Source organism: Asterias amurensis, chromosome 20 (assembly GCF_032118995.1).
Source record: "Asterias amurensis chromosome 20, ASM3211899v1".
Lineage (NCBI taxonomy): Eukaryota > Metazoa > Echinodermata > Asteroidea > Forcipulatida > Asteriidae > Asterias > Asterias amurensis.
Window position 1 is genome coordinate 9527962 of NC_092667.1, and position 16131 is coordinate 9544092.

Genomic DNA, 16131 nt, shown 5'->3' on the forward strand with positions numbered 1-16131 from the left:
AACAACATGGAGATATAATGGTCGATAACATCATTTATGAGGGCTATCTGGGTGATGATGACGTCGGTGTGAATCTTCAAAGCAACGAGACTTCAGACTCCAACGAACGAGAGAACATTGGTGAACTGTACAGTCAGATCAAAAGATAGTTCCCACTTGACGTCACCAAAGCCCTTTTCACACGAGAGCCGAAGACCAACGTCCAGTGGAGGTCTTGATCCTGGTTGTTTATTACGCGGGTCCGTGGTGATTTCATCGCACGGATTCATTTCACACGACATAAATTTGTGATTATATAGTATAACAGGAGTGTGATTTCACTCCCAACGACCATAGTTAAGAAAGCTCGTGTGAAACGGGCTATAGTGTATAGTCGGGCAAACTTTATGTGCAACCAAATTTGTTGAACGAGCGGCGTGCTGTAGTTTTGGGAAATGTGTGCATTGGTCGATGAACTACTTGCGTGGAGCAGTAAGACTACACTCGATCTACAGCGCAAAGACAAACCAAAGTTACCAGTGACGATGTTGACAGTAATTCTGAGAATTAATTCACCTCATACTTAGATTCTATTTTGTGTGTGGTTTATAGCGCATCATATGATATACGTTTTAATACAGTGTTCGAAATTTAATTAAGAACAAAAAACAGCAAAGGTGGGACAAACAGAACAACCTACTTTTAAATGATGTAAAAGTGCATCGGATATAAAGATTAATAAAATCTGTTTCACCCAATACACTGATGTGTGTTTCCACAAATAAAATCAAGCACAGGGTTATTTTTTCCTTACTGCTCAAAAGAACTTCAGCCTATTTGGAAAGGTTTGCGGTAACACCATGTAGAGCAGTCTCCAGAAGACGATCAGAGCAAACTGATTGTAACGTTGAGTTGAATTCAACGGTTATTTTCAGAACCACCCCAACTCATTAGAGATAGTCATTACATGGTGTTACCGCAAACCTTTCAATACCGCATTTCCACCATGCAAAGTTTCAAATCCTACTTTACTTAACTTCAGCCTATAAAATTTAAAGCTCAACTTTGTTAGCTCATCAATGAGATTAAACAAAAAATCTAATTATATTTTATTATTATTATTACACATCTCAAGATGACAGTTTTTATACTCAATTTTGTCTAATCTTGTCCAAATGGAAACCTTTGTGCATATGTCTAAAGATTTTAAATAAATAAATGAATGAAATAAAATAAATAAAAATTATGTATTGGGTTTTGTTTACGGTCGTCCAAAAAACTTGTCTAGGTCCCCGCCTTCAATGTTATATCACTTTCATCGGATATTAAATATCAATTATATTTTTCTTTAAGCACAGTAGCAGCTAAATAAGCGAGCAAAGCTTATTTAAAAATTAATATTTGCAAGAAGCACGCTACACACTGCATTGAAAAGAGTGCATTATCTTACTCAACCCATCAAGTTTGCTGTGAACACATCTCGTAAACATGTAACGATTTGTGTATTTATGTTGCTATAATAATTTTGGTGCAGACTGTTAAAAGTAATTGCAATTGAAATCAGTATCGGTGGTTTTGAAGTGCTGTACGCTTGCCTTTGGCAACGCGAGGCAATTTGGTCTGGTTCGATTGACTGGTATAATCTTCATATTTGATGACATTTCAGACTTAAAGGCACTGGACACTATTGGTAATCACTTAATATAAGCGTTAGCATAAAAACTTACTTGGTAACGAGAAATGAATAGCGGTTGATTGTTTAAAACATTGTGAGAAACGGCTCCCTCTGAAGTATAGTAGTTTTTGAGAAAAGTGTAATTTCTCGCTAAAACATTTAATTGATTTGAATTGAGCAAGGCAACTGAAAGTACACAACTTAAGGGTGCGATAAGGGTGGGGTTTTTTCTTCCATTATTCTCTTGCAACTTCGACGACCAATTGAGATCAAATTTCCATAGGTTTGTTATTTTTAAAATGCATATGTTGACATACACCTAGTGATGAGAAGAATGGTCTTTGACAATAGTACCAAAGGTGTCCAGTGCCTTTAATTGAACACCATTGTGAGTGTTTATTATGAACTAGTAACCGCCTGAAAATAATTGAAATTTTGCGTAACCCAAATATAACACAAGCTCAAACAGGTATCAACTTATTATGGAGTCGATCTGATTTTCATTTCAGAGGTTTTGAGTGAGTACTCGTTTCCATGCCAGTAACGCCAAGTAACTCCCCGACCATATGCAGCCCCGGATCCACGAAGATACGCCCCGTTAAGATTAGACGCGTGGCAGCTCTTGTACCACCAAGCGCCGTGGAACCTACGGGCACAGTTCTCTTCAGGGCGTAAATCGTTGTCGAGGTCTTTAGTAGTAAACTGCTGGTCATTTTGATTGTCCATCGAATCACCTAAAACAAATAACGATTATAATGTTATATATAAGACGAACTAAATTGAAGTCAGATAAACCTTAATTCATTTTACTTCGTTGCCTGTTTCTTGTCAAGTTCCATTAAAACACGAATTAGAATTCATCAACGTTCTACATGGAAGTTCTTGTTATGTTTTGTAACTTTATTATACAATTTTTTTTTCAAACAAATTAATCAAGAGGAGAGTGAGGTAAGGTTAATTAAGGTTTTAAAGGAAAAAAATTATTTTTGTATCTACCTGCGTTTCCTGAATAACTCCGCACTGTCAACCTGTAGCTGTCACTGACGTCACTGACACGAAACAGCCCATACTTCGCGTACCGATTGTTATCGTAAAAATCTGAGAGATCAACGCGTAGTTCATGAACGCCCTCTCTAGTCAGACGGTGCAAGAACTCGTTGCCGAGCCAAAAATCACCTTCAAGATCACCGAAGCCCCGGCTGTAATGGGCAAAATTCAAGAAGAAGTCTACACTGCCGTCCTTCCGTCTCTGGAACACCTGTAAGGTAAATCAGAGTATTTATGAATTGATCATGCAACAATAAAAGTAAACAGCTAACAGCTATAAACGTAGACATAAACAAAAAATTGAGTTTTTGTTTATTACAAAAACACGGTGTTCGGTTGGACGTAACGTGACGACGTAATTAAAAGTATGTTAAGCCCTTTCATATGATGTTATATAGATTGTCAAAATGGCTGATGTGGTTCAGAAAAAAAGAACCTTTGAATAATGATGACTGCAGAAGAGATTAACTAACCGAAAGTGAAATGTTTTTGAAAACGCCTTGAAAACAAAAAAGAAGTTATGAAGAAAAGAAAAGAAAAAAATGGCCAAGCGGGCCTACCATCCAGGTACTGAAAAAACAGCTACAAGCCATTCATGATTAAATAAAAGTTATTGCCAGAAATTCAACTCACCGTCCATCCCCCACCATCAGTGTCCATATCACAGTAGACATTGAAGGGTCGACCGGAGTCTAGAGGTTGAATTGCATAGACCCCACTCTCTGTTACACCCATTGCCAGCGCCTCTGAACAATCCTTCGGGAGTAAGGCCGAATCTGTAACGAAACATGTAATTTTACAATGGCAGTTAAAGGCATGGTCAATCTAACAAATAATTCATCATACTTCGCGGTATAGGCCTATAATCAATAATACAAGTATTTTATTGCAACATTCTTAAAACTCGGAATGTTTGGCCTCTGTCACGAAGTGTAGGTTTTTTCTGAACACTAACCATGAATGACTTAAAGGCAGTGGACACTATTGGTATATTACTCAAAATAATTATTGGCATAAAACCTTACGTGGTGACGAGTAATGGGGAGAGGTTGATGGTATAAAACATTGTGAGAAAAGGCTCCCTCTGAAGTGCCATAGTTTTAGAGAAAGACGTAATTTTCCACGAATTTGATTTCGAGACCTCAGATTTAGAACTTGAGGTCTTGAAATCAACCATCTAAACACACACAACTTCGTGTGACAAGGGTGTTTTTTTCTTTCATTATTATCTCGCAAGTTCGATGACCAATTGAGCTCACATTTTCACAGGTTTGTTATTTTATGCTTATGTTGAGATACACCAACTGTGAAGGCTAGTCTGTGACAATTACCAATAGTGTCCACTGCCTGTAAATCGATAAACTATTTTTACAAACATTTTCCCTTCCCAGCTCATGTTCTATATTCGTCGTCTTTTGATGCCTCTCCGGTTTTATCAAATTGTCGCCAAGAGCAGTTGAAACCAAAAGTTCAAAAACCCCCTTGACCTCCATGCAGTCAGTCAATTTCATTAACTTTTAGAGAAGAATGGACAATATTAAAAGTAGTTACACATAATCCATACAATCCAATGCAACCCAAGTTGAATCAGCGCGATAAGAGCAAATCTACGGCAATTTTGAGTTGGACACTGCTTGGAGATGTTTTCCCACTTATCCGTGCAACCCTATAACGCTACCTACACTTACCACCAGCAGAGCCAACCAAGGCAGACACTGTTTCTTGCAACTTTGCCAACTGTGTTTTCACGTCTTTAAGCTCCTTAGTAACATTGGTGAAGTTCAAGTCGCCTCCAGTGTTAGCGGGATGGTTAACGGTGAGTTGTGGTTGACACACACATCCAGCTGAATCGATGATGCTAGTCTCAGTCTGACAAACCGCATTCACGACAAACATGGACAAACACACCAACTTCGGGATTCTTAAACTGATCAGTGCCATTTTAAGACAACAGCTCAACAATAAAGACAATCTCAGTATGTATTTTGCGTTCGATTTAACCTTGAAGAAACCGAAAATGAAACAAAAACTACACCCCAAACATTACACAGAGTGTGAGCTATAGTTGTTATCAAGCATCCAGAAAACTACGGGGTCTAATGTGCGTGCCCTCTGACCTGTGACGTCAAGACTAAAGTGTCGTTCAACTCATTAAAAATACTGAACTTTGCAAGAAACTTAAACTGTTATTTAACCCAGTAAGCTAAATTAATCGAACAGAAACAGCAAGGATTAAACAAGTTTAAACAGTTTTAAAAACACCTGAAATTCAACATGCTTCCTCCAGCGGTATAGAGTAGCGGTTTATACGTCATAATTATGTAAATATTCACGATTTCTGTGAAAAAAAACTAAATAATTTACGAAAATATTTAAGAGTCGATATTGATATAGATTGTATAGTAAAACCACACAAAACGCTAATTTACAGGCGTATGTTGTTTGGTAAATACTCAAAACAAATGTTAATATAAAAACTGACTTGGTACGAGCATTGGAGAGCTGTTGATAGTATTAAACATTGTGAGAAACGGCTCCCCTGCAATAGCACAGATTGTGAGGTAATTTCTCACTAGTCTTTGAGTCCTATCTGAAAGCACACTAATTCGTCCAACAAGGTGTTTTTTCTTTCATCATTTTCTCGCAACTTCGGTGACCAATTGAGCTAAAATTTTCACAGGTTTGTTATTTTATGCTTATGTTGGGATACACCAATTGAGAAGACTGGTCTTTGATAATTACCAATAGTGTCCATCTTTAAGATTATGTATCCATAGTGTATCCAATACTGTGTATCACATTTATTTTAGTTCTTACACGACAGCCTAAGACTCGTTTGTGTGGACTAGTCAATGGGAAATTCCTCTACGGCAGCGGACCAGTCCATGATGTAAAAAATCTAACAGGTAAACGTACCTACCTTGGCCACTCAAACTTTAAATATGTTTCTCAGGTGTATTTTTAACAGTCAGGGACGACGGAATTTTGTAGACACTGTATGGTCACTATTGGTTATTGTCAAAGACCAGTCTTCTCACTATGTGTATTTCACCATAACAAAATATGCATAAAATCACAAACCTGTGAAAACTTGAGCTCAATAGGTCCTCGAAGTTGCGAGATAACTATATTATGAAACATCCTTGTCTCACGAAGTTGTGTGCTTTCAGAGGCTTGACTTCGAGACCTAACAATCTAATTCTGAGGTCTCGAAATCAAATTCGTGGAAAGTTACTTCTCTCTCGAAAACTGCGTTACATCAGAGGGAGCCATGTCTCACAATGTTTTATACTGTCAACCTCTCTCCCCACTACTCGTTTCCAAGTAGATTTTATGCTAATAGTTGTTTTGATTAAATACTAAAAGTGTCCGCTGCCTTTAACTTAATTCATACGCAGGTTAACTCTACAAACTGCCTATTAGCAGGTTGGTAACTTGCAGCGTGGTGCATTTGGTTTATGTAACAGTGACCCCCATGACGGTTCTCCAAAGACCTATCTAGTATAGGTTTTCTCGGTCAATTTCGGCAAATGAGCAGCCAATTTAACCACCAGCCTATTCTGTTTCACACGGAATCGAATGCTACTGAAAAGGGTCATTCGAATTCGTTTGAAAATTAGTCAAAATGTAATGTTGCGTCATTCGATTTAACAAAACAATAATTCAATTTAGCAATTCATCAAAGCAGCATTCAAATTCGCAGACGCTTCTTGAGGCGTGTTTGACACGAAAAAAAAAATGGCGATACGCTAAATTGAACAGAGAGCTAAAGGAATTTGATTTGACGCAAAACGAATTTGAATGGCCGAATTCTGAATTTGAAACGCAGTAACAACTGGAGAGGCAAAACAGCTTTATTTCGAACGCATGAAAATGAAAACGGCTATAGTAGGCCTCCATCCGTCTCGAAAGGCGATGGACTTGTAACTGGGGGGACATTGTTAGGCTAGGGATGGCACTTGCGGCTGTGGCTTGCAAGGCCTACCCGGGAGTGGCAGTCGCGATGGTAGCCCCGACAGATGATCGTTAAAACGAGCAGTTTGCATCTGTTTCCTCTGTCAGCGTGTTTACGGAAACCGATGAGCCCCAATCGTGGAAAGTGTGAGGACTGTTGCTGCCAGTTTAGTGTAGCCTTGATACTTCGGATACTAATGGTGTGTACCAATGAACCCCAAACGTTTGAGAATAAGTGTCAACATTGGGGACTGTTTGCTTCCAGCACTGCCCGTCAGCTGCAAGGACTCCCAATTTGAAGGGGGAAATGGAACACGCCTGAAGGTCTCTTTTGCAGGCATACTTAAAAAGACCTGTATACATATGAGTTTATCGATTACTTTTGATAAAGCTAATGCTTTGGAAACGAAGTGGTGGCTAAGATTTAGACTACGTAAAGTTAAAATCAAAGAAAGACTAAGCTTGTACAGAGAAATAAACTTCATCATTTTCTTTAAACTGTGTTTTATTCTTACAGTCTGATATCAGATTTTGTTTAAAAATGATAGTTATATATTTTAATATTGAACGTAACATAATGTGGCAACTAACATCAACTCAAAAGTTTGAAAAGAATCCCAAATGGTTATCTAAGACAACATCCATTGAGAAAAAATCGTTCCATTTTGACTACATTTTTAAAGTCCTCTACCAAGAAATATAATAAAATTAAAATATCATAACCATTATTAAATTGTACGATCTGGTAACTGGTGGTAAACTAGAGACAGTTCTCAATCTAAACAACTGCTGATCATTATCAATAATCAATTTTACTTTAAAGACACTGGATACTTTTAGTAATTGTCAAAGACCAGTCTTCTTACTTGTAGTATCTCAACATATGCACAAAATAACAAACCTGTGAACATTTGAGCTTGATTGGTCATCGGAGTTGCAAGATATAATAATTGAAGAAAAAACACCATTGTCACACGACGTTGTGTGCTTTCAGATGCTTGATTTCGGGCCCTGAAAATCTAATGCTGAGGTCTCGAAATCAAATCCAAATGCTATTTAGTGGAAAATTACTTCTCTCTCGAAAACTTCAGTGGGAGCCATTTCTCACGATGTGTTATATTATCAACAGCTTTACATTGCTTGTTACCGAGCAAGTTGCTATGCCAACAGTATACAGTGCTTACACACATCGGTGTATGGGTAAAAAAACTAATATTTTTTAACCCCGATGCAAATTTAACATCTCTTATAACAATTACTTTGAGTAATTACCAATGGGAGACTTTTGGGACGCTAGGTGGCAGCAGACTGACCAAGTAAATTTCCATTGTTTACGTAGTTCTGAGCGTGCGCACATGACCGAGAACAATGGAATTTACCTGGTAAGTCTGCTGCCACCAAGCGTCCCAAAAGTCTCCCATAGTGTCCAGTGCCTTGGTGTTTTTTTTTTATATAATCTTCAACTCCTCTACAACGAATGTTTTCAAATGTCATAAAATAAATTTATGAAAAATCACGCTCTGGTAGGTGGTGATAACCTAAGGACAGTGCTCAATCTAAATAAGTTCTGCTTATTATCAATAATAAATAACATTCCTTTAGTCTGTTGAATTTACTCAGGTTCCAAAGTAATTGTTTGTGCCTCAAAACCTAACGCAAACAATAATGAATGTTGAAGCATTTGAATGAATTGTTATTGTTTTGGTCCAGTAAGACTGGGAGTCAGTGGTTTGATATGGAAATACATTTAGTATCATGAGGCAATGAATTGTAGCGGTTTTTTCCCAATGTAATCATGTGTAGTTAACAATTTGTTTTTTAATATAGGTTTTCTCGGTCAAATTTGCCAAATGAACAGTCAAATTCATTTTCATGCGTTCGAATTAAAGCTGTTTTGCCTCTCCAGTTGGTACTGCGTTTCAAATTTAGAATTCGGTCATTCAATTTCGTTTTGAGTCGAGTCAAATTCCTTTAGCACTCTGTTCAATTTAGCGTATCGTCATTCTTGTTCATGACACACACGCCTCAAGAAGCGATGAATGATGATTTTGTTAAATCGAATGACGCACATTTCATTTGACTAATTTTCAAACGAATTCGAATGACCCTTTTCAGTAGCATTCGATTCCGTGCGAAACAGAATAGGCTGGTGGTTATATTGGCTGCTCATTTGCCGAAATTGACCGAGAAAAACCAATAACAGGCTCACACCTAAAAACAATTTACATCGATCTAGGTCTGAATTGAAAAGACGCAAATAATTATGCTGTATCAATAGTTACAACTGTATAAAAGTAAAAATAAAACAGTATAAGAACAGTCCGACATTTATAAAGTCTAGATTTCAAAAAATATACATCTAGTCTATGAAAACTAGTTCATTATGAAAACTCTAGCAATTGACGATTCTTGAACGAGTTATCACTAACTTAAAACTAATCGCGATTTCGTGAATGCCTTGAATCAAGTCTGAACTGAGGTTCGAGAAGTGATGATCTGAACATCTTGCGGCTCAATATGAGTAACACACTGTTAACACTCGACTCATGCAAAAAATAGTATTACTTACATGTGTGCACATTAATTTTCTTAAAAAAAAATGCTCTACTTTCAAGCTTGAACGACCACAACAAGATTTATTTATTAGTTGTATTATGTTACAAAACAGTCACACGTAATGGCCACTAAACAAATCTTTAGTACCACATAACTTAAAGACAGTGGACACTATTGGTAATTGTCAAAGACCAGTCTTCTCACTTGGTGTATATCAACATGTGCATAAAATAACAAACCTGTGAAAATTTGAGCTCGATTGGTCGTCGGAGTTGCGAGATAACTATGAATGAAAAAAAAACACCCTTGTCACACTAAGTTGTGTTCTTTTGGATGCTTGATTTCGAGAGCTCAAACTTGAGGTCTCGAAAACAAAATGGTGGAAAATTACTTCTTTCTCGAAAACTATGTCACTTCAGAGGGAGCCGTTCCAGACAATGTTTTATACTATCAACCTCTCCCCATTACTCGTTACCAAGTGAGGTTTTATGCTGACAATTATTTTGAGTAATTACCAATAGTGGACACTGCCTTTAACTGTAATTTTTATAGTTATGTGTGAACTCGTTCCCTGCTGTTCTGGGTCGACTTGAGCAGAACAAAAGTTTAAAAGTGTACAGAAAAAAAAAACCCAAAGCAATTGGGATTTTCCTGTACAACTCAAGATCGAAATATTCATGTTGCCTCGAGGTCAATGACTGATAGCAAAATTACACTTAAATGTTCTCACCTACAAAATCCACATAATTTTATGACGTATAAACACAAACCTACATGAATATAATAATATAAATATTATACAGCACTTATAAAGCGCACAGTATCTGACCAAAAAAAAGTCATTCAAGGGCGCCTGTTCGGAAAGTCAAAAGTCAAAAGTCCATGATTTGAAATCCTCGTTTGAAGAGTTGGGTCTTGAGCTATCGTTTGGATATTGAAGGATTGTTCTGATTTCTGAGGTCAAGCGGCAGTGAATCCCAAGCGGCAGCAGTCACATGTCGGCTCTTAAAGACATCGTGAACTCCTGCTTAAAATAATTATTTCAAGTAAAAGGTGTATTTTTATCTTATACGGTCAAATTAAGAAGCCGTCTAAATTACAAAGTGAAAACAAGTGCTCAGTTTACAATATTATTTCCCATACGCATTCAGTATACAATAATATAACACCCCTTACACCTATTCTGCCTGCTCATTGGTTTAGAGCGCGTCACATGACATGTCTTAGTTTTGCTAGACGACGGCCGTGTGATAGCGCGTCGGTTTGCCGTGCGCTAGTCTGAAGACTAGCACACGGCGTGCAGTACCCAGACGCCGGTTGCGTGTACGAGGATGATAAATTAATAGTCTGTAACCATTTCGGATTGCACGACACTACATGCAGCACAGTAAAAGTTTTTGCAATCTGTATTCGCGTCGTCCGTGGATTGTAGCATTCAGGTCTGTAACTTAATAATAATAGTACAGTATTAAGAAATGTTTGGGGTGTTATAAAACAAATATTAACTGCTTTTACTCGTGCAATTGTTAAAACCCTCGGTGATCCCCGGAGCGTTCTATTTTCCCTCGGCTTCGCCTCGGGAAAATAGAACGCTGCGGGGATCACCTCGGGAGTCATAGTTTTAACCATAGCACTCGAAGCAGTCAATATTTGTATAATGTTGCACGCTGTGACGGGGTCCATGGCGTTTTGTACACTCGGGGGGGGGGGAGTGGAACCCGAGGCGAAGCCGAGGGTGCCATTTCCCCTCGAGGGTGTTATACCTTTGTTTAATTGTTATTCCTCTTCTCGAAGTTCTGTTGCCATCTACAAACATTATTACGACGGACTATTCATTGTTTAATAAGCAGAAGAAAAGTACCATTGCACGCTGGCAGCGTGCAATGGTACTTTTCGGATGGAACGAAAAAGCACGGTGAGTGACTCAGCGAGTTATGGTACTTTTATTTGCTTTCACGTGACGGACAATCCTCCAATCAAATAGCAAGGATCTGCGTGGGTGTTATATAATAACAAATAGTGTCCAGTGCCTTGGTTTTAGTTTTGAATATAATCTTCAACTCCTCTACAAAGAATGTTTTCAAATGTCATAAAATTAATTTTTGAAATCTTACGCTCTGGTAGGTGCTGGTAACCTAAGAACAGTGCTCAGTCTAAATAATGTCTGCTTATTATCAATAATAAATAACATTCCTTTAGTTTGTTTGAGTTTACTCAGGTTCCAAGTGATTGTTTGTGCCTCAAAACCTAACGCAAACAATAATGAATGTTGAAGCATTTGAATGAATTGTTATTGTTTTGGTCCAGTAAGACTGGGAGTCAGTGGTTTGATACGGAAATACATTTAGTATCATGAGGCAATGAATTGTAGCGGTTTTTTCCCAATGTAATCATGTGTAGTTAACAATTTGTTTTTAATATAGGTTTTCTCGGTCAAATTCGCCAAATGAACAGTCAAATTCATTTTCATGCGTTCGAATTAAAGCTGTTTTGCCTCTCCAGTTGGTACTGCGTTTCAAATTTAGAATTCGGCCATTCAATTTCGTTTTGAGTCGAGTCAAATTCCTTTAGCACTCTGTTCAATTTAGCGTATCGTCATTCTTGTTCACGACACACACGCCTCAAGAAGCGTCTGCGAATTTGAATGCTGCTTTGATGAATTGTTAAACTGAATGATGATTTTTTTAAATCGAATGACGCAACATTTCATTTGACTAATCATAAAACGAAATCGAATGACCCTTTTCAGTAGCATTTGATTTCGCGCGAAATAGAATAGCTTGGTGGTTATATTGGCTGCTCGTTTGCCGAAATTGACCGAGAAAAACCGATAACAGGCTCACACCTAAAAACAATTTACATCGATCTAGGTCTGAATTGAAAAGACGCAAATAATTATGCTGTATCAATAGTTACAACTGTATAAAAGTAAAAATAAAACAGTATGAGAACAGTCCGACATTTATAAAGTCTAGATTTCAAAAAATATATATCTAGTCTATGAAAACTATTTCATTATGAAAACTCTAGCAATTGACGATTCTTGAACGAGTTATCACTAACTTAAAACTAATCGCGATTTCATGAACGCCTTGAATCAAGTCTGAACTTAGGTTCGAGAAGTGATGATCTGAACATCTTGCGGCTCAATCTGAGTAACACACTGTCAACACTCGATTCATGCAAAGAATATTATTACTTACATGTGTGCACATTAATTTTCTTTAAAAAATCGTCTCTACTTTCAAGCTTGAACGACAACAACAAGATTTATTTATTAGTTGTATTATGTTACAAAACAGTCACACGTAATGGCCACTAAACAAATCCTTAGTACCACATAACTTAAAGACAGTGGACACTATTGGTAATTGTCAAAGACCAGTCTTCTCACTTAGTGTATATCAACATGTGCATAGAATAACAAACCTGTGAAAATTTGAGCTCGATTGGTCGTCGGAGTTGCGAGATAACTATGAATGAAAAAAAAACACCCTTGTCACACTATTTTTTTGTGTTCTTTTGGATGCTTGATTTCGAGAGCTCAAACTTGAGGTCTCGAAAACAAAATGGTGGAAAATTACTTCTTTCTCGAAAACTATGTCACTTCAGAGGGAGCCGCTCCAGACAATGTTTTATACTATCAACCTCTCCCCATTACTCGTTACCAAGTGAGGTTTTATGCTGATAATTATTTTGAGTAATTACCAATAGTGGACACTGCCTTTAACTGTAATCTTTATAGTTATGTGTGAACTCGTTCCCTGCTGTTCTGGGTCGGTTTGAGCAGAACAAAAGTTTAAAAGTGTACAGAAAAAGACCCCCAAAGCAATTGGGATTTTCCTGTACAACTCAAGATCGAAATATTCATGTTGCCTCGAGGTCAATGACTGATAGCAAAATTACACTTAAATGTTCTCACCTACAAAATCCACATAATTTTATGACGTATAAACACAAACCTACATGATTATAATAATATTAATATCATACAGCACTTATAAAGCGCACAGTATCTGACCAAAAAAATGCCATTCAAGGGCGCCGGTTCGGAAAGTCAAAAGTCAAAAGTCCATGATTTGAAATCCTCGTTTGAAGAGTTGGGTCTTGAGCTTTCGTTTGGATATTGAAGGATTGTTCTGATTTCTGAGATCAAGCGGCAGTGAATTCCAAGCGGCAGTCACGTGACGGCTCTTAAAGAAATCGTGAACTTCTGCTTAAATTAATTATTTCAAGTAAAAGGTGTAGTTTTATCTAATACGGTCAAATTAAGAAATCGCATAAATTACAAAGTGAAAACAAGTGCTCAGTTCACAATATTGTTTCACATACGCATTCAGTGTACAGTAATGTTGCACGCTGTGGCGGGGTCCATGGCGTTTTGTACACTCGAGGGGGAAAATGGCACCAGAGGCGAAGCCGAGGGTGCCATTTTCCCTCGAGGGTGTACAAAACCAATGGACCCCAGTCACAGCGTGCAACAATTGTTTTGTTATACCTTGGTATACTTGTTATTTCTCTTCTCGAAATTCTGTTGTCATCTTCAAACATTATTACAACGGACTATTCATTGTTTAATAAGCAGAAGAACAAGAAACTATTCCCTCGAACCCGCGGCTGTTTCGTACACAGCGCTGGAAATCGACCAACGCCGGGAACGATCAAGGTAATGTACACAGTCGAGCCATGTAACATGCATATTTGTTGCACGGCACGTGATTGGTTCTCGACCAATCAAACTTCACAGTTTGTACAGATGTATAACCATTCTCATTGAGTCAGGATTGAAGCAGTTTACAAGACGTGATGCGTCGCGATGATCTGAACATCTTACGGCTAATAGAAGTAACAGTTCTCCTTGAGTCAGGTTTGAAACAGTTTCAAGACGTAATGCGTTACGATGATCTGAACATCTTACGGCTCATAGAAGTAACAGTTCTCCTCGTATTTGATATCAGTGACGTCAGCATCCATGCGACTGGCATGGTTGAGCTGACAGATCGGCTTGATGCCATCTTGCTTCAAGAGATTGAAGGAGCGGCAGAGAGGCTCCGCCCAGCATGTCTGACCACACCCAATGGACTCCTTGACCGGATAGCTCTTGATCTGATGGTTGAGCAGACACTGCTGTGGTACGTGAATGAAACGTCGGCTTGGCTGACGGCACCCGTACGCAAGAGCCGACATTTCACAAGCGACGAAATATTTGGAATCACAATAACCGTCTGCCCATCTCCCTCCGATGCTCTTTGCCATTCTTGCGCACTCCTCGTTAAATAGGTCTGATGGTTCGCCGTCGTCCCAATTTCTGAAACTCGAAATTCCATCATAACCCGAGCATATAAATGCGGTAGCAGTTGATCCACAGCTGCAGATCACTTCTACTTATGGCGCCAAATTCTGTCATCCATTTAGTCATGTTTCCCCATAAAAAGTTGTGTTCTCCACCGAGTTTGTGGAAACAAGACTGACCCCGGGCCGGTCACAAGCTTTCGAAGCATCTAGCCAATTCATCTTCTAAGGCAGTAAGATGTAGCAGGAGTCTTGCCAAGTCAACCAGCCGGGAGGACACGCTGCATGGAGTGCCCGTAAGATGCTGACCATCACCAGCAAAACAACGATCATCTCGCTAAAACTAGATGGTGACATTTTGGTGCAAAAGTGTAGCAACTTTTGTATTGAATCTAGCTCGTGTACAAAGGTAACGTTCGTAGCAGCACTCTGACAAAGTCGATTTTTTTTTTTTTTTACAAAATGAAGTAGTCCTAGACTGTTTGCCTTGTGTTTTATAAGAGCATCACTTGACAGATCCGTGAGTAAACAACGAGCGGTTGCTTGGAGACGAAAGAACAAGTTTTCCGTACAGTACTTGTACACTGATTTGCTATAGTGCTTTATTATGAAACGAAATATAATTCTGTCGCATGAGTCTTGAGACGACACACCCCTTCAGGAGTAGCCAAGACGGACACAAAGCAAAATAAGAAGAAGTAACTCTTCACCGAAGTCAATACTGCGATTTTGAACTCAACTCTCTGCTTGTAAAAAGGCTTCTGCGTGCGGATACAATGACGATACCAACGGTTATACGCAACAAGTGAAGTGTCGGCTTATTGATCTGAAAATTAACGGGAGAATGGTGAAATTGTTTACCCGCTGTTGTTGCTAAGAAGCCAATTAATTTTGTTTTGAGCTGAAAGTGTGCAATTAACCATGAATTGATTTAATATAAGACCTCTGTATTGATGAGGTCCCTTCCGTACGTATTCAATAATTAGATTATTTAGGGAAATTACCATTTAACAAACTCTGAATACAGAGTGCGTTGTTTACGTGCTGCTGTTGCCTAGAAACGAAGTGTTTCGACTTGAAAGTGTGCATTTTACCATGAGAAAGACTACTTATTACTTTCTTCCAGTATACTATTAAGACTTTTTGCTCCAGGCGAAGCTACTTGTCTGAGTAGTACGCCAAGCGCAAACTTCCTTTGTGATAGGTCAAAAATAGAGAAGTAATTCAAGGACCAATTTATTTATGTCTGGAAGTACGCATTTAACCGCGAGTTTGATTTAATTATTGCAAGTATTGGTCCGTAATTTATTGACCCACTACACAATATTAAAACACATGACGATGAGGGCGCAAAGCAAACTTGATGGATTGTAACCTCAACGTAGTGAAATTATGGGTGCGTTCGATTAGCTTAAAGGCACCTGGAAAACGGATTTTTTTTTCTTTTAAACATAAGAGTATATGTTTAGTAACAATAAAACAAATTTTTGAGTAATTGTTTGTCACGATTTATATGTTAAAAAAATTAATTAAGTGCTTGGGGGGTTGACTCCGCCTACCCCTTTTGTGACGTAGGAAAAGGAAGACTTTGCCTCGATGCGTAGATAAACACACGTGCAAAAGTACAT

General features: G+C 38.2%; 1 protein-coding gene across 1 annotated transcript; it reads right to left on the reverse strand.

Annotated features, from left to right (window-relative positions):
• Nucleotides 1–156: 156 nt before the first annotated feature.
• On the reverse strand, nucleotides 157–4766 carry LOC139952549 (ficolin-2-like). Its single transcript, XM_071951715.1, has 4 exons — nucleotides 4390–4766; nucleotides 3335–3477; nucleotides 2651–2912; nucleotides 157–2388 (listed from the first exon to the last, which is right to left on the reverse strand). The coding sequence occupies exons 1-4, from the start codon at nucleotides 4640–4642 to the stop codon at nucleotides 2135–2137; spliced, it is 912 nt and encodes a 303-aa protein (XP_071807816.1). The 5' UTR covers nucleotides 4643–4766; the 3' UTR covers nucleotides 157–2134.
• Nucleotides 4767–16131: the final 11365 nt, after the last annotated feature.